At 45.1% G+C, this 24,361-nt stretch overlaps 1 protein-coding gene across 1 annotated transcript in view; it reads left to right on the top strand.

The window, feature by feature from the left end:
* Positions 1-12,310, top strand: part of spdef (SAM pointed domain containing ets transcription factor) — a 30,988-nt gene extending 18,678 nt beyond the window's left edge. Inside the window, exons 3-5 of the mRNA XM_078197976.1 lie at positions 4,440-4,520; positions 7,833-7,973; positions 12,132-12,310. Coding sequence (XP_078054102.1) covers positions 4,440-4,520; positions 7,833-7,973; positions 12,132-12,310 — 401 coding nt within the window. The remainder of the gene's footprint in view (positions 1-4,439; positions 4,521-7,832; positions 7,974-12,131) is intronic.
* The last annotated feature ends 12,051 nt before the right edge of the window (positions 12,311-24,361 follow it).

Genomic DNA, 24,361 nt, shown 5'->3' with positions numbered 1-24,361 from the left:
GAGTGGACGTGGAGAGGATGTTTCCACTAGTAGGAAAAACTAAAACCAGAGGGCACAACCTCAGGCTAAAGGGACAATCCTTTAAAACAGAGATGAGGAGAATTTCTTCAGCCAGAGAGTGGTGAATCTGTGGAACTCTTTGCCGCAGAAGGCTGTGGAGGCCAGGTCATTGAGTGTCTTTAAGACAGAGATAGATAGGTTCTTGATTAATAAGGGGATCAGGGGTTATGGGGAAAAGGCAGGAGAATGGGGATGAGAAAAATTTCAGCCATGATTGAATGGCGGAGGAGACTCAATGGGCTGAGTGGCCTAATTCTGTTCCTATGTCGTATGGTCTTATGGTCTAATACCACTGGGCCATCATTTGCCCAAATCTCCAATCCCCAGTTAAATCCATCATCCACTTAAGGAACCAGCAGACGGTGCAGCAACAGTGTTGAATATTGACATTGTGCCGTCAGTTTAATGCACTATCAGCTTCGCTCTCCCACTCTCCCAATGTCCCAGTGCGCTGCTCAGTTACTTCCCTATCGGCTGCTCGTGATAGTCTAGCCGGGTAGGTAGCAAAGAACAAAGAACAACTTCAGTGTTTTCACACAGAGAAACATTTCAAAACTTTAAGCAAAACACAGGAGCGACACTGCGTGGAAACGAGGAAGCTAGAGGGGAAAGACGATTCCTGAATAGGGGTAGGGTTATCGAGGAGTGTAAGAGGATATTTGGAAATAGGGACAGAGACGTATTAGTGAAGTCTTTGGAAAGATGATGCCAGGTAAGGGTGACTGATTCAGATTTGATTTATTATTGTCACATGTATTAACATAGAGTGAAAAGTATTGTTTCTTGTGTGCTATACAGACGAAGCATACCGTTCATAGAGAAGGAAAGGAGAGAGTGCAGAATGTAGTGTTACAGTCAGAGCTAGGGTGTAGAGAAAGATCAACTTAATGTGAGGTAGATCCATTCAAAAGTCTGACAGCAGCAGAGAAGAAGCTGTTCTTGAGTCGGTTGGTACTTGACCTCAGACTTTTGTACCTCTTTCCTGATGGAAGAAGGTGGAAGAGAGAATGTCCGGGGTATGTGGGGTTCTTAATTATGCTGGCTGCTTTTCCGAGGCAGCGGGAAGTGTAGACAGAGTCAATGGATGGGAGGCTGGTTTGCGTGATAGACTGTGCTTCATTCACGATCTTTTGTAGTTCCTTGCGGTGTTGGTCAGAGCAGGAGCCATACCAAGCTGTGATACAACCAGAAAGAATGCTTTCTATGGTGCATCTGTAAAAGTTGTTGAGAGTCGTAGCTGACATGCCAAATTTCTTTAGTCTTCTGAGAAAGTAGAGGCGTTGCTGAGCTTTCTTAACTATAGTGTCAGCTTGGGGGGACCAGGACAGGTTGTTGGTGATCTGAACTTCCTTTCAAAGATGATTCAGTCATTTTTGTCTGTCTGTAAAAAAATATATATTTTTATTTAGATTTCTGTCGGTAAAAACAAGAAGATGTGTGTTTTACACAGCACCTTATCACGTGGCCAGTAAAGACTTGGCAATTCTCTCCTGAATTGTTGATGCACAGTTGGCATTTTAATATAGCAGCCAATCATACGCCAGCAAAATCCTATAAACGCCCCCGTGATAGCCAATTATTCTGAATGTGTTTCTTGGTAACGTTGTTTTATTGAGGAATGTACAAGGTGAGGGTGGTTCGGCAGAGCAAGGGTTAATGTAGGACTTTTTTTTATTCTCAACTGCTGGGTGCAGATAGTTTGCTGTGTTTCCCACATCGCAACAGCGGCTGCACTTCAAACATCCCTTCCTGGGTGTAAAATTCTCTGGAACATCTTAAAGTCACGAAGTACATTTTATTAAAATTAATCTTTCTGATGTTTCTCTCAAGTGGGGGGAGGTGGCGGGAGAGATGTTGAAGAATGAATATTAAAGGGATGAGAGATGCCAGGGGAGTGCAAAAGTGATATTGAGTCTGGTGTAGGCAAAAATACCTCAGACTAGTCGTAGGTCAAAGTACAGTGGTTTATTTGCACAATTGTGGGAGAGGTCCGATTCCTAACACGGTCCCAGGCCTCTCAGCAAATACAGGTTAAGGACATATATTTATACCCCCCCTGTCACGTCCGCAGTTTCCCAGGACCCTCAGGTTCCCAGGCTGTGGCTTGTCCTCCATCGTGTGAACCTTGCTGCCTTGGCGGTTTCTTCACGTTTGTCTCAAGGCCGCGATTGTTGTTGCTCTCTGTGGACACCTGTGGGGCAGTCTCGTACAAACAAGTTCACTGGCATACAGAGGAGCAGGGGCCTATATACAACAATTTATGTACGTTCGTAGGTACCTGTATACTTTATATCAGTAAGGATATGATGAATATATATGAATGTATCATTATACGATCACAGAAGGCTTGCATGTAGGCTTCACTGTTACACAGCAGTACATAATATTAAATAATACAAATGGCTAACCGCTGGGTTAGCCACATTCCTGAACAGATTAGCCGGGAAAAACATACTTTTGTCTCCAACAGCTGCTGTCCTTGCCTGTTCAGATACATGAAAAACAGGTTCTGCAGACACGAAAACGAGTGCAATGATTCTCACAAATCTCTCAAGTATTTCTCTCAAGAGTTACAAAAGTCCATTAACCCTTTCCTGTCTTCAAGTCCAAAGATGTGTGGGTTAGGTTGATCGACCATGCAAAATTGCCCCTTACTGTCAAAGGGTCAGTGGAGAAAATAAGTAGGGTTATGGGTAGATGAGGGCAGTGGATGAGGGTAAATGGGTAGATGAGGGCAGTGCAGTTGATGTTGTCTACATGGACTTCAGCAAGGCCTTTGACAAGGTACCGCATGGTAGGTTGTTGCATAAGGTTAAATCTCACGGGACCCAGGGTGCGGTATCTAAATGGATACAAAATTGACTTCTTGACAGAAGCCAGAGGGTGGTTGTAGAGAATTGTTTTTCAAACTGGAGGCCTGTGACCAGCGGTGTGCCTCAGGGATCAGTGCTGGGTCCACTGTTATTTGTCACTTATATTAATAACTTGGATGAGAATATAGGAGGCATGGTTAGTAAGTTTGCAGATGACACTAAGATTGGTGGCATAGTGGACAGTGAAGAAAGTTATCTCCAATTGCAACGGGATCTTGATCAATTGGGCTAGTGGGCTGATGAATGGCAGATGGAGTTTAATTTAGACAAATGCGAGGTGATGCATTTTGGTAGATTGAACCAGGGCAGGACTTACTCAGTTAATGGTAGGGCATTGAGGAGAGTTACAGAACAAAGAGATCTAGGGGTACTGGTTCATAGCTCCTTGAAAGTGGAGTCACAGGTGGACAGAGTGGTGAAGAAGGCATTCGGCACGCTTGGTTTCATCGGTCAGAACATTGAATACATGAGTTGGAATGTCTTGTTGAAGTTGTACAAGACTTTGTTGAAGTTGTACAAGACACTTGGAATACTGTGTGTAATTCTGGTCACCTTATTATGGAAAGGATATTATTAAACTAGAAAGAGTGCAGAAAAGATTTACTAGGATGCTACCGGGACTTGATGGATTGAGTTATAAAGAGAGGTTGGATAGACTGGGACTTTTTTCTCTGGAGCATAGGAGGCTGAGATGTGATCTTATAGAGGTCTATAAAATAATGAGGGGCATAGATCAGATAGATAGTCATTATCTTTTCCCAAAGGTAGGGGAGTCTAAAACTAGAGGGCATAGGTTTAAGGTGAGAGGGGAGAGATACAAAAGTGTCCAGAGGGGCAATTTTTTCACACAGAGGGTGGTGAGTGTCTGGAACAAGCTGCCAGAGGTAGTAGTAGAGGCAGGTACAATTTTGTCTTTTAGAAAACATTTAGATAGTTACATGGGTACGATGGGTACAGAGGGATATGGGCCAAATGCAGACAATTGGGATTAGCTTAGGGGTTTTGAAAAAAAAGGGCAGCATGGACAAGTTGGGCCGAAGGGCCTGTTTCCATACTGTAAACCTCTATGACTCTATGTGGATAGGGTCTGAATGGGATTGTGGTTGGTACAGACTCAATGGGCTGAATGGCCTCCTTCTGCACTATTGGGATTCATATGATTCTGTGTTTCTATCTATGAGTGGTGGATATGTTTTTATTCATTCATGGGACATGGGCATCGCTGGCGGGCCAGCATTTATTGCCCATCCCTAGTTGCCCGAGGGCAGTTGAGAGTCACACTGCTGTGGCTCTGGAGTCACATGTCGGCCAGACCAGGTAAGAACGGCAGATTTCCTTCCCTAAAGGACATCAGTGAACCTGATGGGTTTTTCCGACAATCGACAATGGTTAATCCTTAATTCCAGATTTTTTTTATTGAATTCAAATTCCACCACCTGCCGTGGCGGGATTCGAACCCAGGTCCCCAGAACACTTATTAACACAAAGTGCTTTCCTATTTCACAGCTGCCTGGATGAAAGAGAAGTCGTCACCTGGAGACAACAGATATAATGGTAACATACTGCTGCCATCTGAACATTCCGTCTGTATGTAACCACTCTTTATACTCATCCAAACTGACCTGTTCAATTTTCAATCTGTTGAGTGTAGCAGTGCCGATGTTCTTGCAGGGAGGCCATGACTAGTGCTGGATCAACAAAAGTCACAAGTAGGAAAACAACCTGGCCACCAAAACGCTGCACCCGACCAGCAGATCAGTTTTGATTCAGTTTCCACCGCAGAGGATCCTAATCTTTACGATGCTGTCCCTGTCTCCTGTGACAGCGGCAAAGATTTCAGAGGATTTGTGGAAGGGGGATTGTGTGGGAAATGTCATAACAAAGAGTCCTTTCTCATTGTTGTTTAATCTTGCCACGCGAGCTGACAGACGACACAAAGATAGGTGGAGTTGTGGATAGTGTAGAAGGTTGTCAAAGGATTCAGTGGGATATAGATCTGCTGCGGATACGGGCGGAGAAATGGCAGATGGAGTTTAATCTGGGCAAGTGTGAGGTGTTGCACTTTGGGAGACCAAATGCTAAGGGTAAGTATACAGTTAATGGCAGGACCCCGAACAGCATTGATGTACAGAGGGATCTTGGGGTTCAAGTCCATAGCTCCCTGAAAGTGGCCACACAAATAGATAGGATGGTAAAGAAGGCATATGGCATGCTTGTCTTTATTGGCCGGGGCTTTGAGTACAAGAGTCAGGATGTCACGTTGCAGTTTTATAAAACTCTGGTTAGGCCGCACTGAGAATATTGCATTCAATTCTGGTCGGCACGTTACAGGAAGGATGTGGAGACTTTGGAGAGGGCGCAGAAGAGGTTTCCCAGGATGCTGCCTGGATTAGAGGGTATGAGCTATAAGGAGAGGTTGGACAAACTCGGGTTGTTTTCTCTGGAGCAGCGGAGGCTGAGGGGAGACCTGATAGAAGTCTATATGAGAGGCATGGGTAGGGTTGAGAGTCAGAATCTTTTTCCCAGAGTTGAAATGTCTAACACTCTAGGGGCATGCGCTGAAGGAGAGAGGGGGAAAGTTCAAAGGAGATGTGAGGGGAAAGTTTTTTACACAGAGAGTGGTAAGTGTCTGGAATGCGCTGCCAGGGGTGGTGGAGGCAGATACAATAGGGGCATTTAAGGGACTTTTAGATAAGCACATTAATATGCAAAGAATAAAGGGATATGGACAAAGGGTAGGCAGAAGGGATTAGTTTAATTTGGCGTCATGTTCAGCACAACATCATGGGCCGAAGGGCCTGTTCCTGTGCTGTACTGTTCTACGTTCTATGTTCTAGAAGTGAAAAGATTTTGCAAACAATTCTGAATGAAGCTTGTCTCTCTGAGCATGTTCCATATGGACATAGAGTCAAGCTGCAGCCTGGCCACAGTCTGATTGAATGGTGAACAGGCTCAGGAGGCTGAAAGGCCTACTCCCCTTCCTACATTCCTGCATCATACGAACAGACTCAATGGGATGAATGGCCTCCTTTTGCACTGTAGGGATTCTATAAGAGCTGAATCCCACACAACTATCCGGTGGTACGGTAGGGCGGCACGGTGTCACAGTGGTTAGCACTGCTGCCTCACAGTGCCAGGGACCCGGGTTCGATTCCCGGCTTGGGTCACTGTCTGTGCGGAGTTTGCACATTCTCCCCGCATCTGCATGGGTTTCCTCCGTGTGCTCCGGTTTCCTTCCATAGTCCGAAAGATGTGCTGATTAGGTGCATTGACCATGTTAAATTCTCCCTCAGTGTACCCGAACAGGTGCCGGAGTGTGGTGACTAGGGGATTTTCACAGTAACTTCATTGCGGTGTTAATGTAAGCCTACTTGTGACAATAAAAACTTTAAAATCTTTAATCGGGAAAGGTCTGTGTATAAGATCGGCATTGAGTGGAGCAGAAATGCCCTCCTTGAAGTATAAATATACTGAGTAGAAAACAAGAGTGGAGTTTGAATGTTGCGGCTGGCCTGACGGTTTCTGTGCAGAAGGATTGGATTTGTTTGACTTTGTGACCTCCCTGCAATCTATATCAAAGTTTGACATTTTGTCACACTGTTCAACGATGCTGTGCAATGTATTCAATGCACTCCATGTGTTGGGTGTAAACACTGGCATATACAAAACTGTAACACTACTCTGTTTTATCCAGTTATAATAACCCAACTACAAACTCAAAACAATTCAATAGTCCTCTGCTGCCCCTTGGACCTGGGGATGTCTCTGCAACTGGGACCAGATGGTGTCCCGTCACATTCTGATGGAGTACGTGACCTGTGCCAATAGATCTCTGCCAGTGCTGTTTGAACCAGTCATTGGTGGGCATCACAAAAGTGGCATTTCACGATAGGTTGACCTTCCTCTCTTCCCCCCTCATTGTGACGTTCCAAACTTGTACTTCCGTCCCTCACAAAACCAGCAACAGGCAATCAACAACTCCTTGGCATTGAGCCTTTGAGCACTTCCTACTCCCTCCCTAATGTCCATCGATTGGCGAGGTTTCACAATGTTCTCACTGTGTCACAGACCTCTGGACCTTATCCATCTGCTCTCCTCCAGAAACCTAATCAGTAGCAGTATTCAAAACACCCAGTTAGACAGGTCCAGTGACCCTGTCACTCCCTGGAGAGACAAAGAGATGAGATTGTTCCAAGTAAAGAGAGGTCTTGCCTCAAGCAAGCATTTGAAACATCTAACTATTACAAAGAGCTCAGATCAGTTCTTCAAAGTGAAGAGACATTCCGCCAAGGTATTGAATCCACACAAGTAGATACGATCAGTAACAAAATGCACAGCCCCCTACCTCTGAGCCTAACTAGGTCACCAACCCATTACATCAAAGCCACAGTGTCCATCCAGAAAAATAAGGTGCATTATTCAATAACAGTTTTGAATGGCTGCGGGTTGTAAGACTCTCACAACTTAGCATATTGAAAAAAACTATTAAACATAGACTGCACGTTTGAATTGGAAAAATGATTCTGTTTAATCGAACTTCTTTAATTTTATTTGCAAGTACAGCCTCAGAACTACATTGAAGTTACCACTCAATCTCACAAGTCTGCACTAGCATTTACTTTCCTGATTAAATGTCTTAATCACACTGAACTACATTTTCACTTCATTCCCTTCCATCCAGTTATCCAAACTAAGCTTAAATCCCGGCATAATTGAGAAAGAAACTATTGACCCTGGAAATTACCATCACATCCTCAAAGCTGTGTGTGAAGAAGTTCCTCCTGTCCCTCTGTACCCAGATCACTGACAATTCATTTTGGATTAATGGCCTCTCTCTTAGGTTAAGCAGTGTCCACGACAAGGAGAAGCGACATGACAAACTGTGCTTCCTCTCAACAGGCAGTGATGAACGATGGATGGACACAGAGGCAGATTCCTCCTGCTCTGGACAACCAATTCACCTCTGGCAATTCCTGAAGGAACTCTTGCTGAAACCACACAACTACGGTCGATTCATCCGCTGGCTGAATAAAGAGAAAGGTCGGTCACTTACTGTGCTCATTGCCCAGTATTTAATGGTCTGTCCCGCCCAGCCAGATATTACGCCCAGCGGGATATTACGCCCAGTGGGATATTACGCCCGGTGGGATATTACGCCCAGTGGGATATTACGCCCAGTGGGATATTACGCCCGGTGGGATATTACGCCCAGTGGGATATTACGCCCAGTGGGATATTACGCCCAGTGGGATATTGGCAGCACGGTGGCACAGTGGTTAACATTGCTGCTGCACAGCGCCAGGGACCCGGGTTCAATCCCGGCCTGGGTCACTGTCTGTGCAGAGTTTGCACGTTCTCCCCATGTCTGCGTGGATTTCCTCTGGGTGCTCCAGTTCCTCCCACAGTCTAAAGATGTGCGGATTAGGTGGATTGGCCATGCTAAGTTGACCCTGGTGCCAGGGGGATTAGCAGGGTAAATGTGTGGGGTTATGGGAATAGGGCCTGGGTGAGATGGTGGTCGGTACAGACTCGATGGGCTGATTGGCCTCCTTCTGCACTGTAGGGATTCTATGATGTTATGCCCAGTGGGATATTAAGCCCAGTCGGATATAATTACCGTCCCGTCGAAGTAAACAGCAATTTAAATGGCCCACTGCATCTGCCGGAGGTAGACACACCCTGGTGGGGGCCTAACATCCTCGTCATAGTCTTGATACAATGAGTGTGGCATTCCTTGATATTTATCAAGGTAAATGCAGGATTCCAGAATGATTGGGTGCAGGACAACCTTTTATTAATGGCTGCAGCCAACTTGCATAGAGCAGGATCCCATCCATAGTAATGCAATAACAATCGGGTAACTGGTGTTCAAACTGTCTGAAGGATGCATCTGCCAGACTGGGCCTGTGGTAGGTGGTGCTGGAACCCACATGAGGGACAAAGCTACTGGACCAGTCCCTCTCCGATCTACTTGCCACAAGTTCACAGTGTCCATGTCAATGCTGGTGAGACTGGCCAGCTCCCCCGTTCTTGTGGAGACAAAATCCTGTCTTTCCTCTGAGGATACCATCCTTTGTGTTGTGTAGTGCTACCACCATGCGAAATGGAACTGATTCAGAACAGATCTTGCAGCTCAGAACCTCACCCACCAGACACCGTGGGCCACCACCAGCAGCAGAATTGTATTCAATCATAAACTCGAGCTCCACAACCCAGTAAATCCCTTCACCATCAACCCTGGTTCAATGAGAAGTGCAGGAGGGCATGCCAAGAGCAGCTGCAGGCGTACCTAGAAATGAGGTGCCAAGCTGGTGGAAGCAGCATGTGATAGACAGGGGCCAAGGGGTCCCACAACTAGTAGATCAGAACAAAACTCAGCAATTCTGCCTTATTCAGTTATGAATGGTGGGTGGACAATTAAACAATGAGGCGGGTCCACAATATCCCCACCCCCAACCTGGCCGAGCCCGGCACACTAGTGCAAAAGGGAAACCTGAAGAATGTGCAACTATCTTCAGCCGGAAATACTGAGCCTCCTCCTGAGGTCTGTTGCAACTTAGGTTCCAGTCTTCAACCAATTTGATTCCCTCAACATGAAGCAGACACTGGGAGGGGGCAAAGGCAACACCCTGGCTATAACTCTGAAGACTTGTGCTCCACAACCAGCCACAACCAAACCAGGCTATTCAGCATTTCTGCAACATTGGCATCTCCCCAATAAAGTAGAAAGCAGCACAGGCATGTCCATAAAACCATAAGACATAGGAGCAGAATTAGGCCACTCGGCCCATCGAGTCTGCTCCGCCATTCAATCATGGCTGATATTTTTCTCATCCCAATTCTCCTGCCTTTTCCCCATAACTCTTGATCCCCTTATTAATCAAGAACCTATCTATCTCTGTCTTAAAGATACTCAATGACCCGGCCTCCACAGCCTTCTGCAGCAAAGAGTTCCACAGATTCACCACTCTCTGGCTGAAGAAATTCCTCCTCATCTGTTTTAAAGGATCGTCCCTTTAGCCTGAGGTTGTGCCCTCTGGTTCTAGTTTTTCCTATTAGTGGAAACATCCTCTCCACGTCCACTCTATCCAGACCTCGCAGTATCCTGTAAGTTTCAATAAGATCCTCCCTCATCCTTTGAAACTCCAACGAGTACAGACCCAGAGTCCTCAATCATTCCACATATGACAAGCTCTTCATTCCAGGGATCATTCTTGTGAACCTCCTCTGGATCCTTTCCAAGGCCAGCACATCCTTCCTTAGATACCGGGCCCAAAGCTGCTCACAGTACTCCAAATGGAGTCTGACCAGAGCCTTATGCAGCCTCAGAAGTACATCCTTGCTCTTGTATTCTCGCCTTCTCGACGTGAATGCTAACATTGTATTTGCCTTCCTAACTGCCGACTGAACCTTTACGTTAACCTTAAGAGAATCTTGAATAATGACTCCCAAGTCCCTTTGTGTTTCTGGTTTCCTAAGCATTTTCCCATTTAGAAAATAGTCTATACCTCCATTCCTCCTTCCAAAGTGCATGACCTCACACTTTTCCATATTGTATTCCATCTGTCACTTCTTTGCACACTCTCCTAACCTGTCCAAGTCCTTCTGCAGCCCCCCTGCTTCCTCAATACTACCTGTCCCTCTTCATATCATTGTATCATCTGCAAACTTAGCAACAGTGCCTTCAGTTCCTTCCTCCAGATCATTAATGTATATTGTGAAAAGTTGTGGTCCCAGCACCGACCTCTGAGGCACACCACTAGTCACCGGCTGCCATCCTGAATAAGACCCCTTTATCCCCACTCTCTGCCTGCTCCCAGTCAGCCAATCCTCTATCCATGCCAGGATCTTACCCTTAACACCATGGGCTCTTAACGTATTTAACAGTCTCCTATGCGGCACCTTGTCAAAGGCCTTTTGGAAATCTAAATAAATCACATCCACTGGTTCTCCTTTAACTAACCTCCTTGTCACCTCCTCAAAAAACTCTAACAGATTTGTCAGACATGATCTCCCCTTGACAAAGCCATGCTGATTCAGTCCTACTTTATCATGCACTTCCAAGTACTCTGCGATCTCATCTTTAATAATGGACTCTAAAGTCTTGCCAATGACCGAAGTCATTGTCCTGTCCACAGAAAGCAAGACAAATCTATTCCAGCCAGTTACCACCATATCAGTCTACTCTTAGTTATTAGCAGTGTCAATAACAGTGCCATTACTCAGCAGTAACTTGCTCAGTTTGGGTTTTGTCAAGACTGTATCCTCTAGACAGCATTACAACCTTGGCCCAACATGGACAAAGAAGCTAAATTTCAGAGGCGAGGTGAGAGTGATGGCGCCTGACATTAAGGTAGCAATAGACCAAGTGTATAATCGAGGAGCCCTCGCAAACCAGAAGTTAGTGGGCATCAGGAGGAACATTTTCCACTGGTTCAAATCACTCCTAATAGAAAGGAAGATAGTTGTGGTTGTTGGAGGTCAGTCATCTCAGTCCCTGGAGATCACCGTAGGAGTTCCTCAGCATCCCAGATTCCAGCATCTACAGCTGCTTCATCAATGACCTTCCTTCCGTGAGAAGGAATGACGTGGGGAAGTTTCCTGGTGATTACACAGTCACATTCACAATTTCCAATATACTCAAACATGTAGCAAGACCTGGACAATGTTCAGACACAGGCTGATTAACGACAAGTAACATTCACACCACACAAGCAATGGGCAATGAAATCTCCAAAAGAGGGAAGCAGGCCAATTTGCTTTGACCTTCAATGGCTTTACTATCACTGAATCCCCCACCATCAACTCCTTGGGCGGGTCTCGGTCAATTGCTGCGTTAGTGCCAAGGGCACTCGTTCTCTTCTGTGGAACTCTCTGACAGCACTTAGGGTGTTCCTACACCACATGGTGCGGTTCATCACCACCACTATCTACTCAAGGGCAATTAAGGATGAGCAAGACTTGATAACCCCATCCATTAATGAGTCTTTAAAATTTCCAGGGCAGCCCTGGGCATATTAAAGATATCTGTACACCCCCAGCTGCAGCCCCAACCAAATTCAGTCAGCGTTAGAATTGCGTTGCCATGCTGGAATGGAAGGGAAGCGCTTTCACCCTCTTCATTCTTAGTCTATTAAGTACTTCGATAATTTGTAACCACTAACAAGCAGGAACTTTTTTCACCTTATCCCTGTCCAGGTATATTTAAGATTGAAGATTCTGCGCAGGTTGCCAGGTTGTGGGGAATCCGGAAGAATCGACCAGCAATGAACTACGATAAGTTAAGCCGTTCTATCCGGCAATATTATAAAAAGGGGATCATCCGGAAACCTGACGTATCGCAGCGTCTGGTGTACCAGTTCGTACACCCTGTATGAGGGGAAGAACAGAAGCTTCAGAGACTTTTAGTGATGTTCACGTCCAACAACAGGTGACTTGAAGGAAATGTCTGAACATTGAAGGCCTGAAGCCTGCCTGAAGTATCAGGATGTGTTTCAGAATGCACACTGCCTGCCTGTATTTACATTTCACAAACCCTTTCAGATTGGTTTTCAATTTACTCCAGTGGCCGAGATACTCTCTTTTTCGATAACCACCAGATTGGACCGGCAATTTATGAAGCTTAGTAGCCCATCAGAGCCCTGAAGTTGTGTGATCCCAACTGAACCTTTATTGTGCTTTTTCTGCTCTACCTAAGTACCATTCTATGATTTGAAAGAGTTATCTAATTAATATTCCAGTAGCCTAATTAGTGTTCCAGTAGCCTGGGACTGCACTATGGCTGCGAACTTTGTTCATATTTCTGCCTTTAATAATGATACCGCATGACTTAAAACATAATCTCAATCAAGAAGATTTGAGCCATTTTATTGGTTACCAATAAGATAAGGATGAAGATGCAGCAGGTGTGGTCAAGGATCAGTGAAGAGGATTGGGGGGGGAGGGGGAGTAAATAGGTAGATCTCTCCCCTCACAAAAAGCTTTTAAAGATTTACTGACAATCAAATATTTCACTTACATAGCCTCCTGAACTAACAATTCTCTGATCCATCATCGATGAGATATGGTCGCTCATTGAACTTAACCGATATTGCATCTTTTTCTCCCCCTATTTCTATCAGTGAGAGACATCAACAATGCAGATTCTGAGCAGCTGGAACGGAATATGTACCCGGACAGAACGATTTTAACTTTGTGGAAAGGAATGGGTTAGAATCGACCCTGTAGGGTGTACGTTCATTTGGCCCAACCAGATGTTGCCAGTGTTTCAGTCCTGCACACAAACCTTTCCCTACACTAATTATCTAACCCTACGAACATGTCCCTCTATTCCTTTCTCTCATGTGTTTACCAAGCTTTCCTTTAAACATATCTCCGCCAGTCACCTCAACTTGGTGATAGCCACTAGGCTCCCTGTTGAATTTGTTTGTGACTATCATATTTATAACACCTACTGTTAGAGTCCCCAGAAATAGAAACATTTCTGTCTCATCACTCTAACATTTTCCAGCCACAAGACCTCCGAGATATCACCTAATTCCAGCCTCTTGAACATTCACCACTGGTAAACATTTCTTCAATTGCCTCGGCCCTAACCCTGGAATTTCCTTCCTAAGCCTCTCTATCCCTCATCCCTCCTTTAAGATATGTGGGAACTGCTACCTCTTTGACTCAGCTTTGGCCATTCACCTTATCAGTGCCTTCTGTAGCTTGACATCAAATATTGCATTATAACGTTCCCGTGTGGAACCCTTGGGATATGTTCTTACGTTGAAGATGATACATGTGTACAAGCTGTTATTACAAGACCCACCCCAACTGAACAATTACCTGTTGCCACAAAGCAGTGTGGCATTGCAAACATCCATGAGTGAGGCATCCCCATCTTTTCTGCTGGAGGGTGAGGTACAAGTATAAAAAAATGAGAAAGAATATTTAACCAATGAAAAATAACATTGTGAGCAGGCAAATTGTATAGAGATATGAAATGATTAAAATGGCCAATAGCCTAATTTAAGGCTGGAGCATCATTTACAAAGCTTGGTTGGATGCATCCATCCTGGATTAAGCCCCGTCAGGGGCATCCCTTAATTACAAAAATACCCCTTTACTGGATGGCACATCAGGTGGAAACTTTGACACATTGATGGGGACAAGTTTATGTCTCTAACACTCCATGCGTAGAGTTTCTAATCACAGCGGTGTGGAAGTGAAGCACAGATGTAAAGATCTACACTACAAAGAGTAAATGAATATTAGAGAACAGTCATCCCTATACTCCCATAGCTCTGTTTCAGAACCACACTGGAGCTGCCCTGAGGGCAGGTTGACTGTAAAACCTGTTGACGGGGGATGGATGTAAATGGGTAGGGGAGTTGGGGGAAGAAAGGTTTCCACACACACTGTTTGATGCTGAACAGAAACCCTCCAATCCTACATAAAGTTGTACATTCAAGTAGATAGAGTACAACTCCCCAGCCTGAGGCCTACCAGAGGGCACCCTTTCTAAAATCTTCCATAGGTGTCAGCATTAATTCCAAAGTTCCCTTATATAATGTTGGCTTGATGTAGAGTAGTGACATATACATCAGCATGAAATGTTCAACATGTATTATTGATGGTATTGTACATTATCATCATGGCTTTGGACTAGAATCCAATGGTGTCTGATGTTGATGCCAGTGAAACTATTCATAACATCCTCCGAACCTACGGCACCACACAATCCCCCGCCACCACACCCCCCACCACCCCCCACCCCCACCCCCCACGCCCCCACCCCCCACCCCCCACCCCCACCCCCCCACCCCCACCCCCCCACCCCCCCACCCCCCACCCCCACCCCCCACGCCCCCACCCCCACCCCCCCACCCCCACCCCCCACCCCCCCACCCCCACCCCCCCACCCCCCCACCCCCACCCCCACCCCCCACCCCCACTATTCCCTGTTTCACTCACTTAACCCAGAGAGGGTGAGAGTGCTGCAATAGCTGATAAAATAGCCATCGTCGCCATTTCCACCGACTATCTGGGATTATAACATAAACTCGTTCTTGATGGAGATGGAGTTTCATGGCCTGAAGAACGTTGTGGGAAGATCTCTTGCTGTGGTCCCCGAACACACGTCCTCTTCCAATCACAGCACGGGCAATAATTGACCAACTCACTCCAACTCACCACATGCCCTGAATCTTTTAGTAGTTTTCTCTGCCTTGATACAGTTCGGTTAATAACCAGCACCAAGATTAGCTGTATCAGTCAATTTAGCAGGGCCATAATCTTCTCATTTTAATCAACATCTACATTAATGCTTGAGTCTAATGGAATTTAAGGTGGTTTATAAATTGAGAATAGTTTCTATTTGAATTTGACTTGAGTAGCACTGTGGATTTTACTAAGCTGCCCCTAACACTTGGCAATATTGAAGTTAATGGGTGAAAATGATTAAATGGGAGAAAATGATGAAAGTGCTATCATATATTAATGACAATTAAATATAATTAGCCCGTTACCAGCACAGACATCATTGCATCCTGCTCACTGTTACTGGATACCTTGATCAGGGTTTGCCAAAGGCATCTACAACTGAACACTCTCATCTTAAATAGTTAGCGACAAGTTGTCCACGTGCCAACAAGCTGAGTGGGATTACTATTCGCACTGCCAAAGTACTGTAACAAAAGACCTGGGTTTAATGTCTTGTATAAAGAGACACTCAACATTCCTCTTGTACTTTTTTTTCCCACTTCAGACATGGACACTGTACGCCACACACTGTTTACATTTATGGAGTTTAAACCAAAGGTAACGCTTGTGGCATTTTGGATAAATTCAGCTCAAGGTGATTGCCAATCTCTTTCCTGGATTGTACTGGGTCGGGGGGAAGGGGAGGTGAGGGTGGGGTTGGGGATGTGTCGTGTGTGGCGTTGATCAAAAAAAAAAGAAATGTTCACAGAAATTTGCAGGTGAACTTTCAAGTGGTTTCACGGTGAGAGTGGAATGGAATCCTAGGATGGTCAGAATCGCAGAATCTATACTTGGTATTGCCACTGAGTGCAAAATGTACAAGAGACCCTCCATCTTCTCACCTTCTCCAGAATTATCATCCCACCTCCAACACCGTACCAAATAAGTTTCAGCTTTTGCCTCGAGTGACGATGCACTGCCTCTTAAAGAATGTTAACTTGAACCCAAAATGCCAAACCTCATTTCAGTGTTGTTTATCTAAGCTGTAGTAAACCATCTTTACTCTCATAAACAGCAACATTAACCTGTAAGAGTTTAATTCTTTAGCTCCATCGTTCACCATGCTTTAAGGCAAGGAGTTTGGATTGCTGCCTTTCTGTTTATTGTTAATTGTGTTTGTTTACATATCGCAGCTGGCCCGTGGCTCCTTTAGAAATACGTATGTGTCCTGGTGGAACAGTGCGCATATTCCCAGAAGGAAAACATTTCCGACAAAAAAAAAGCCTTCAAAATCTGTTGTCACCAGAGTGACTTTTTCTGTGGGTTGAATCTGCCTAAAAACGAACCTAAAAGTGGTGATTGTTACCACTGACAGGGGGGATGATTACCTTGCTTTAACCTATGTTTGTATCGGTCCAGTCCGGTGGTTTGGGATGGAGAGTTTAGGTACTACAGAAGTTACCTGGAGATTTTTTGAATCATAGAATCCCTACAGCGCCATTTGGCCCATCGAGCCTGAACCAACAACAATCCCACCCAAGCCTTATCCCCATTACCCCACGTATTTAGCCTGCTAGCCCCCCTTACACTAAGGGGCAATTTAGCATGGCCAATCCACCTAACCTGCACATCTTTGGAGTATGGGAGGAAACCGGAGCACCCGGAGGAAACCCACGCAGACACGGGGAGAATGTGCAAACTCCAGACAGACAGTGACCCAAGATGGGAATTGAACCCGGGTCCTTGGTGCTGTGAGGCAGCGGTGCTAACCACTGTGCCACCATGGATTGATGTAAACCAATGCTGTTGGCAAATTAGCAAGTTTAGTCTGAATAATGACATTATTTCCATCTCCTCCACTAAGACCTGGAGCCAGAGTCAATTAGCAGCAGTAAAAACATTCATACCTCCAACTTGTACCACTGCTTAGGATACTGGTGTTGCCAGCAATAAGAAACATTGAAATACTTTTCAGAAGTTGCCATTATATTGGTGAATTTGGTTGTCTGGTATTACCGAAGTTTTTTTTAGCAGGTTTATGAACATATAAAATACTAGATAGAGTGCTAGCTTAACAGGCAATGAATCAAATCTTTTCATCTGATGGGCACGAGATTTGTGCAATACGTTACCAAGGACGATAACTTTGACAATGCACAGGATGAAAGGGAAATTAAATACATTTGTAGACAGTGCAAGGATTAATAAATAAACTCTGGTGAGACAGAGGAGAAGTTGATTTGTGAGGAAGAAATATTGTGTTAGACTTAAGGACTTCTTCCTAAAAGCTTTTTACATGGAATTTCCATGGAGGTTTATCTAATTTCCAGCTTCAATGTTGGTGGAAGATTGGCTTAAATGCTGGAAAAATTTGTTGTTTCTGCCTTTTGCGCAGTTAGGGTGGGAGATCGGAAGAACACAATCAAAATTCAACAAGGTTATTTTAAAAATCCTCATAATTCCCTTTCTGGTCCTGTGCCTCCTCTTTCAGACAGAGGAGGGGGATAGTGAGAGTTTTGGAAGGTTCCCCATCCTTCCAAAAGAGCCACTGTCAAAAGACTGACTGATCATTCGGCTTCCATGAAACATTTCCTCTCAGGCCCTCCAGTGGCTAAGCAAACAGGCCGTCCCTTTGGGGCTGAAGAGATGTCAGATCTTTTACACTGGAAAAGATTCCATTCAACAGTTTAGCACTCAAAATTTGGTAAAGATTCCACATCAAGGTACAAAGAGGTTATCTAGCTGCACAATGGATACTTGTGAAGAAGTGGCCGGGACTGGGGCCTAAGTTATTCATTGGGGAATGGTGTCAATTTTAAACGCAAAGTTTGATGAATTATAGATTTGTAATACTTGCTTTCAACATGTCAGTTTTGTTTTGGTTTGATACTGGATTTGTAAAAGTAAAACTGTGAAATACAATAATTAAAACGACATGTTGAAATTTCTAAGTTGGTTTGTTTTTAATTTGGACATATCCTCTCGCTTTGGGTGTACAAGTGTCTTAGATTGACACCCAAACCTCTTCACAATGGAAACAGGGGACTCACACTGATCAGGAAGGATTCAGGTAATGGGAATGGGATGAAACGAGAAAGAGCAGGGAAGTAAGATTAGCAAAGACCAACCTTTTTATTTTAGAGATAGGCAAGTGGTTGATGTAGGCTAGGTGGCTAGGATGGGTAGGGTGGGTGATTTGGGTTAATGGGAATGTGGGTGAGTTGGATGGTGCAGATAAGTAGGTCCAGTAGGTAGGCGGGTGAGGTGGGTAAGTGGGTTGGGTGAGAGAGTAATCACATCAGGAAGCAGTTAGATCTGGCCGGGGGGTAATTAGGTGGTTGGGGAAGTAGTCATATTGAGTCGGGAAGTAATCAGGTCGGAGGGACAGTCAGGTCAGAGGGTAGCCAGGTAGTCGAGAGGGATAGTTGGGTTGGAAAGGTCGGGAGTTGGGTTGGGGGGAGTCAAGGGTGGTCAGGTGGGTGAGGGGGTATTTGGTTGGGAGTTTGGGGCTGTGGGTAGTTGGGAGTGGGGGGGATTCTAGGGTGATTGGGAGCATTCAGTTGTGTAGTCACCCTTATGTTAGACTGGGTTTTAATCTGTCAACACCTCCTGGGTATCAATCCATGTTAATAGCATGGAACTGGCCCAAGTCTCCAACTCTAAGGCAAAGGCGGAGACACTCACAGAGGATCCTGCAGAGCAGGGGAATTACCCATTGAAAGGTGACTCCTACAGGGCCCCAAAGCACATCTCCGTCACATGTCCAGTCTCCGACAATCTGGAGACAGGAAGATGTGTTCATTTTATTAAATTTATAGTGTTATTGATTAAACTCCATAACCCAACCATGGATAATCGTTGCATAATATTCTGAACGAAACCTAATGAGTTACACAAAACAAAATAAAAATGGCAGTTGACGTGTTGTGGCTGTGGTATGTGGGAGCTGGTGGACACTGGTGTGATCCACAACAACCACATCTGCATTGTGTCTGCAGCTTGAGATACTTGGGCTCAGAGTTGATGAGCTGGAGTTTGAGTTTCGAACATGGGGCGATGAATTAGGGAGGCTGAAAATTACTTTGAGACTTTGTTCCAGAAGGCAGTCGTACCCTTTAGCTACTTCATGGTCAGGGTCAGGAAGGAGTGACTGTAAGAAAGTCTGGTCTAAGGATCCTGAAGGTAACAATGGAGGAACCTCAATCCTTGCAATTATCCTACTGATATGATGTGTGGATGAGAGCAGGAACTGCAGGGATGATGAGCAAACTGACCACAGCACCGTGGTACATTCAAATGGGAGGGACAAAAAGCAATGTGGTAGGGGACAGTATAGTTCAGGTGTAGACCTTGTTCTCTTCAGCCAAGAGCATGGGTCCTGAAGTCCAGGAGGGACTTCCAGTCTGCCCAGTGCCAAGGTTTGGGAAATCTCCTCTGAGAAACTTGCAGTGGGAGGGGAAGGGTCCAGTTGTCATGCTCCACATGGGTACCAAGGACATAGGCAGGACTAAGAGGCTCTGCCAAAGGAGTAAGAGCAGCTAGGGGCTAAACTGGAAAGCAGAACCACAGAGGTAATTATCTCTGGATTACTTCCTGAGTCAAAGGTAAAGTGTATAGGGTAAATCAGATCAGATAGGAAGACTTGGACAATATCCAGGCTTGGGTTGGCCACACAAGTGCCAGCCAATGACCATCCCAAAAAGAGAGAATCTATCATTGCCCCTTGACATTCAATGGCATTACTACCTCTGAATTCCCCACTGTCAACATCCTGGGGTTAACATCAACCTGAAACTGAACTGGACCAGCCATATAAATACCGTGGCTACAAGAACAGGTCAGAGACTGGGAACTTTACAGAGTAACTCAACTCCACACTCCCCAGAGCCTGTCCACCATCTAAAGGCACAAGTCAGGAGTGTGATGGAATACTCCTCACTTGCCTGGATGAGCGCAGCTCCAACAGCACTCAAGAAGCTCATCACCATCCAAGACAAAGCAACTCCACCTGCCACCAACATCCAATCCCTCTACCACCAACACAGAGTGGCAACAGTGTGCACCATTTCCAACATGCATTGCAGCAACTCACCAAGGATCCAAACCCATGATCTCACCAACCTAGAAGGACAAGGGCAGTGGATGCGTGGAAACACCACCACTTGGAAGTTCCCCTCTAAGTCACTCACCATCCTGACTTGGAAATATATCACCGTTCCTTCATTGTCGCTGAGTTAAAATCCTGGAACTTCCTCACTAACAGCACTGTGGGAGTACCTACACCATATGGTTCAAGAAAGCAACTTGCCACCATCTTCCCAAGGGCAATTAGAGATGGGCAATAAATATGTTGGCCCAGCCAACGATGCCTACATCCTGTGAGAATAAAAAGGGAGCAAAAGTGGGTGATCTAGCCCTTCCTCCCACTCCCCCATTCATCGTTCATCATCTACTTCAACACAATTTTCCTGCACTAAATGGAGAAATGGGTTGTGACTCATGAGACACTGACGCCACGACTGGGGAAAGTGGGAGCAGTGCTGCTGGGATAGTCTTCACCTCAATGCTGGTGCATTGTATGAGGCTGGAGAGAGGGCTATAAGCTGAATGGATGTGGGGGGTGGGGGAGGGCGGAGGGTTCATGTGAGATGAGATTTGGAAAGTTGGAGAGAAATCGTGCAGGACAGTGATGTTGGTATGAGAAGCAGAGTGTGACAGGGAAGGACAGATTTTAACCTTTATATGGATTGGTGAAGCAAATTGGCAAAAGCAGTCTGAAAGATGAGTTCAGGGAATGTATTCTGGAGTTAGGACAATATTCATGGCCGCTTGTTATGTTCATCCTCATAACTGGAACCATTCTCGCTCTATCCACTCTATCGGAACCTTTCATACTCTAACATTTACCCCACCATTAAGGGTAGTTCAGTAAAGCAGTTCACCCCTCAGTCTTGTTCTTTTTAAGAGAGCTAGCCTGATAATCATAGAATCACTACAGTGCAGAAGGAGGCCATTTGGCCCATTGAATCTGCACCGATCACTATCCCACGCAGGTCCTATTCCCGTAATCCCATATATTTACCCTACTAATCCCCTTGACACTAGGGTCAATTTAGCATGGCCAATCAACCTAACCTGCTCATTTTTGGACTGAGAGAGGAAACTGGAGCACCCGGAGGAAACCCACGCAGACACGGGGAGAATGTGCAAACTCCACATAGACAGTGACCTGAGGCCGGAATCGAACCCGGGTCCCTGTGAGGCGGCAGTGCTAACCACTGTGCCACCATGCCGCTGAGACTGATTTGGCCTTCTGCCACTTTGAATAAATACCCTTTGTTGCCACTTGGGGAGACGGTGGTGTACTAGTATTGTCATTGGACTAGTGATCCAGAGACCCAGGGTAATGCTCTGGGGACTAGTGTTCGAATCCCAACATGGCAGAAGGTGAAATTTGAGTTCAATAAAAATCTGGAATTAAAAGTCTAATGGTGACCATGAAACCATTGATGATTGTCATAAAAAGCCATCTGGTCGCCAATGTCCTTTAGGGAAGGAAATCTGCCGTCCTTACCTGGTCCGGCCTACATGTGACTCCAAGCCCACAGCAATGTGGTTGACTCTTAAATGCTCTCAGGGATGGGCAATACATGTTGACCCAGCCAGTGACACCCCCCAGCCCATGAACAAATAAAAAAACCTTTCTGTATTGGAGCCAGCTAACAATTCATTCTGTCACTTTTCCCCTGAGTTCACATTCTCTAAACTTACTCATTCATCTATTGTGGGGCACCTTATCAAAACCTCTTACAAATCCAGATATATTACAGCCATGGGACTAGCATTGTCTACTCTCCCTGTCCCCTCCTCAAAGCATTCAATAAGGTCAGTCAAGCAAGATTTTCCCTTTTGAGATCCATCCATCATTGGGTTTCTCATTTCTAAATATCCTTCTAGTCTATCCTTTCATAAGGATTGCATTATTTTTTCTTCCACTAATACTAAGCTGACAGGTCTGGAATTCCCTTGCCTGTTCTGTCCCTCTTTTTAAATACAATAATTACATTAGGTATCCGTCAGTCCGGTACCAAACCTTTTCTGGAATTATTAAATATCAGCCCCGGTTAACTCTTTCTTAGATTATTTTCAAACATATGGATGCAATCCACCTGGACCAGGAGCTTTGTCTTCTTTGATTTACATTTGTTTATTCAATACATCCTTTTTTAAAATCTTAAATGCACTTATTTCAATCCTCATCTCATCACTCCGTGCCATGTCTACCTGCCTGCCCCAGCTTTCATATTTTTTATTGAATTGCTTCTAAAATGTTTTAGTGTTTTACGTTCTTTGATAATTTAATTTCATAGCTCAGTTTTGCTTTCCTAATTGTGTTTATTTTTCACTTCTTTCCTAAAATCTTTATTCTCTTAGCATGCATTCCTCTGCTGTCGATGTACTTAAATGTCTGCCTCAATTGTTCCCTTGGGCAGGGTTACCCAGCTCAGCCACCAGCAGGCAAGGCCGTGGGTGGGACAGGAAATTTGGAAAGCCATTGCAGGTCAAAGGCTCTCCAAATGCTCCCATCCCACCTGCGATGATGCCCACCAGTGGTGCGGCCAGATATTTCCAGCCTTTGTCCATCCATGGTATCCCAGTGGTGTTTAGTTTTCTCCTTCCTTTTGTTGGAATATATTCTGCCTGCTCTGTTTTGAACAGTTTTACCATTTCCCATTGCTTTTCTACGCTAGCTAGTATCATTACCTATATCATTATCTATCGAGAGATATGGGTCAAATGCGGGCAATTGGGACTTGCTTCAGGGTTTAAAAAGAAAGGGCAGTATGGACAGGTTGGGCCGAAGGGCCTGTTTCCATGCTGTAAATCTCTGGTTCTACCCATTTTATTTTCCCAAGTTCTAGTCTCAAACTCTCAAAATCAGTTTTTTTCCAATCTATTAGATTGATTTTCATCATTCTTATGTCCTTCTTAATCATCTTAAAACACATAATATTATTTGATTTGATTTGATGGTCACTGTTGCTTAAATGTTCCCCTACTTTTACTTCTCTTATCTGCTCGGAATCATTCCCCCATTACTAAACCCAATAGTGAAAGTTTAATGTTTATTTATTATTGCCACAAGTAGGCTTACATTGACACTGCAATGAAGTTACTGTGAAAATCCACTAATTCTCACACTCTGGCACCTGTTCGGGTACACGGAGGGAGAATTTAGCATGGCCAATGCACCGAACCAGCAAGTCTTTCGGACTGTGGGAGAAAACCAGAGCACCTGGAGGAAACCCATGCAGACATGGGGAGAACATGCAGACTCCAAACAGTGACCCAAGCCAGGAATTGAACCTTGGTGCTGTGAAGCAGCAGTGCTCACCACTGTGCCACCATTGACAAATTAAGGAAGAAAGAAATCCTGTGTGCAGTATAGGAACTCTATTCTTGTCCTTTTTACCTACCTCTACTGTCCAATGTATGGCTGCAAAAGCTGGACCATCAGGAAGAGTGTCGAGGCACAAATAAGGGGCATCTGAATTGAAAAGACTCCAACGGATATTATGTGTCATGACCTTATCTCTACTTTTTGCCTGTAATTACACATCAATGATAGCTTCCAACCATGCCAAGCTCCAGTGAATGTGTTTCTAGAAACTTGACAGTATTTCCCAAGTCAATAGAAAACAAAAACTGGCAGAATGAAAACCAGCTGTTGATTCATCTGTTTGACGATACTGCCGTAGACTCAACTTCCTGGCCAGGATTTTCCCAAAAAAATCACGTAGAGGGCGATCTTAGCAAAAACTTCCTATGCACTGAATGAACGAGAAAATGGGAGAGCTTCAGACTCCTTTCTCTGGCGAATTGAAAAATGCGATCTTATGGCACTTAGTCAAAAAACAGGTTCCAGGATGTGATTCTCGCCAGTAGAGAGAGGGGTGGAGCCTAATCTCACCGGTGAAGCCAGTTGTTGAGCTCTAGGGGTGCCTTGCACAGGTGCCCCAGTCTCCCAGTGTACAGTGCACTAGATTTCCTGTCACTCTCTCCACCCTCCCCCCCCCCCCCCCCCCCCAAAATCTCCCTCCAAGGACTTTGGGACCCATTGCCGATCCCATGTGCCAGGCACTCCACTGATCACCACCCCAGACATCATCCCATCCCCTATTGCCACCTGGCTGATCGCACCAGCCCGCTGATCGCCGCCCAGCTGATCAACTGCCCCTGAT

This window comes from Mustelus asterias, chromosome 25 (assembly GCF_964213995.1).
Source record: "Mustelus asterias chromosome 25, sMusAst1.hap1.1, whole genome shotgun sequence".
NCBI lineage: Eukaryota > Metazoa > Chordata > Chondrichthyes > Carcharhiniformes > Triakidae > Mustelus > Mustelus asterias.
The sequence above is the reverse complement of the archived record's forward strand: the minus strand, read 5'-3'. Positions and strand labels throughout refer to the sequence as shown.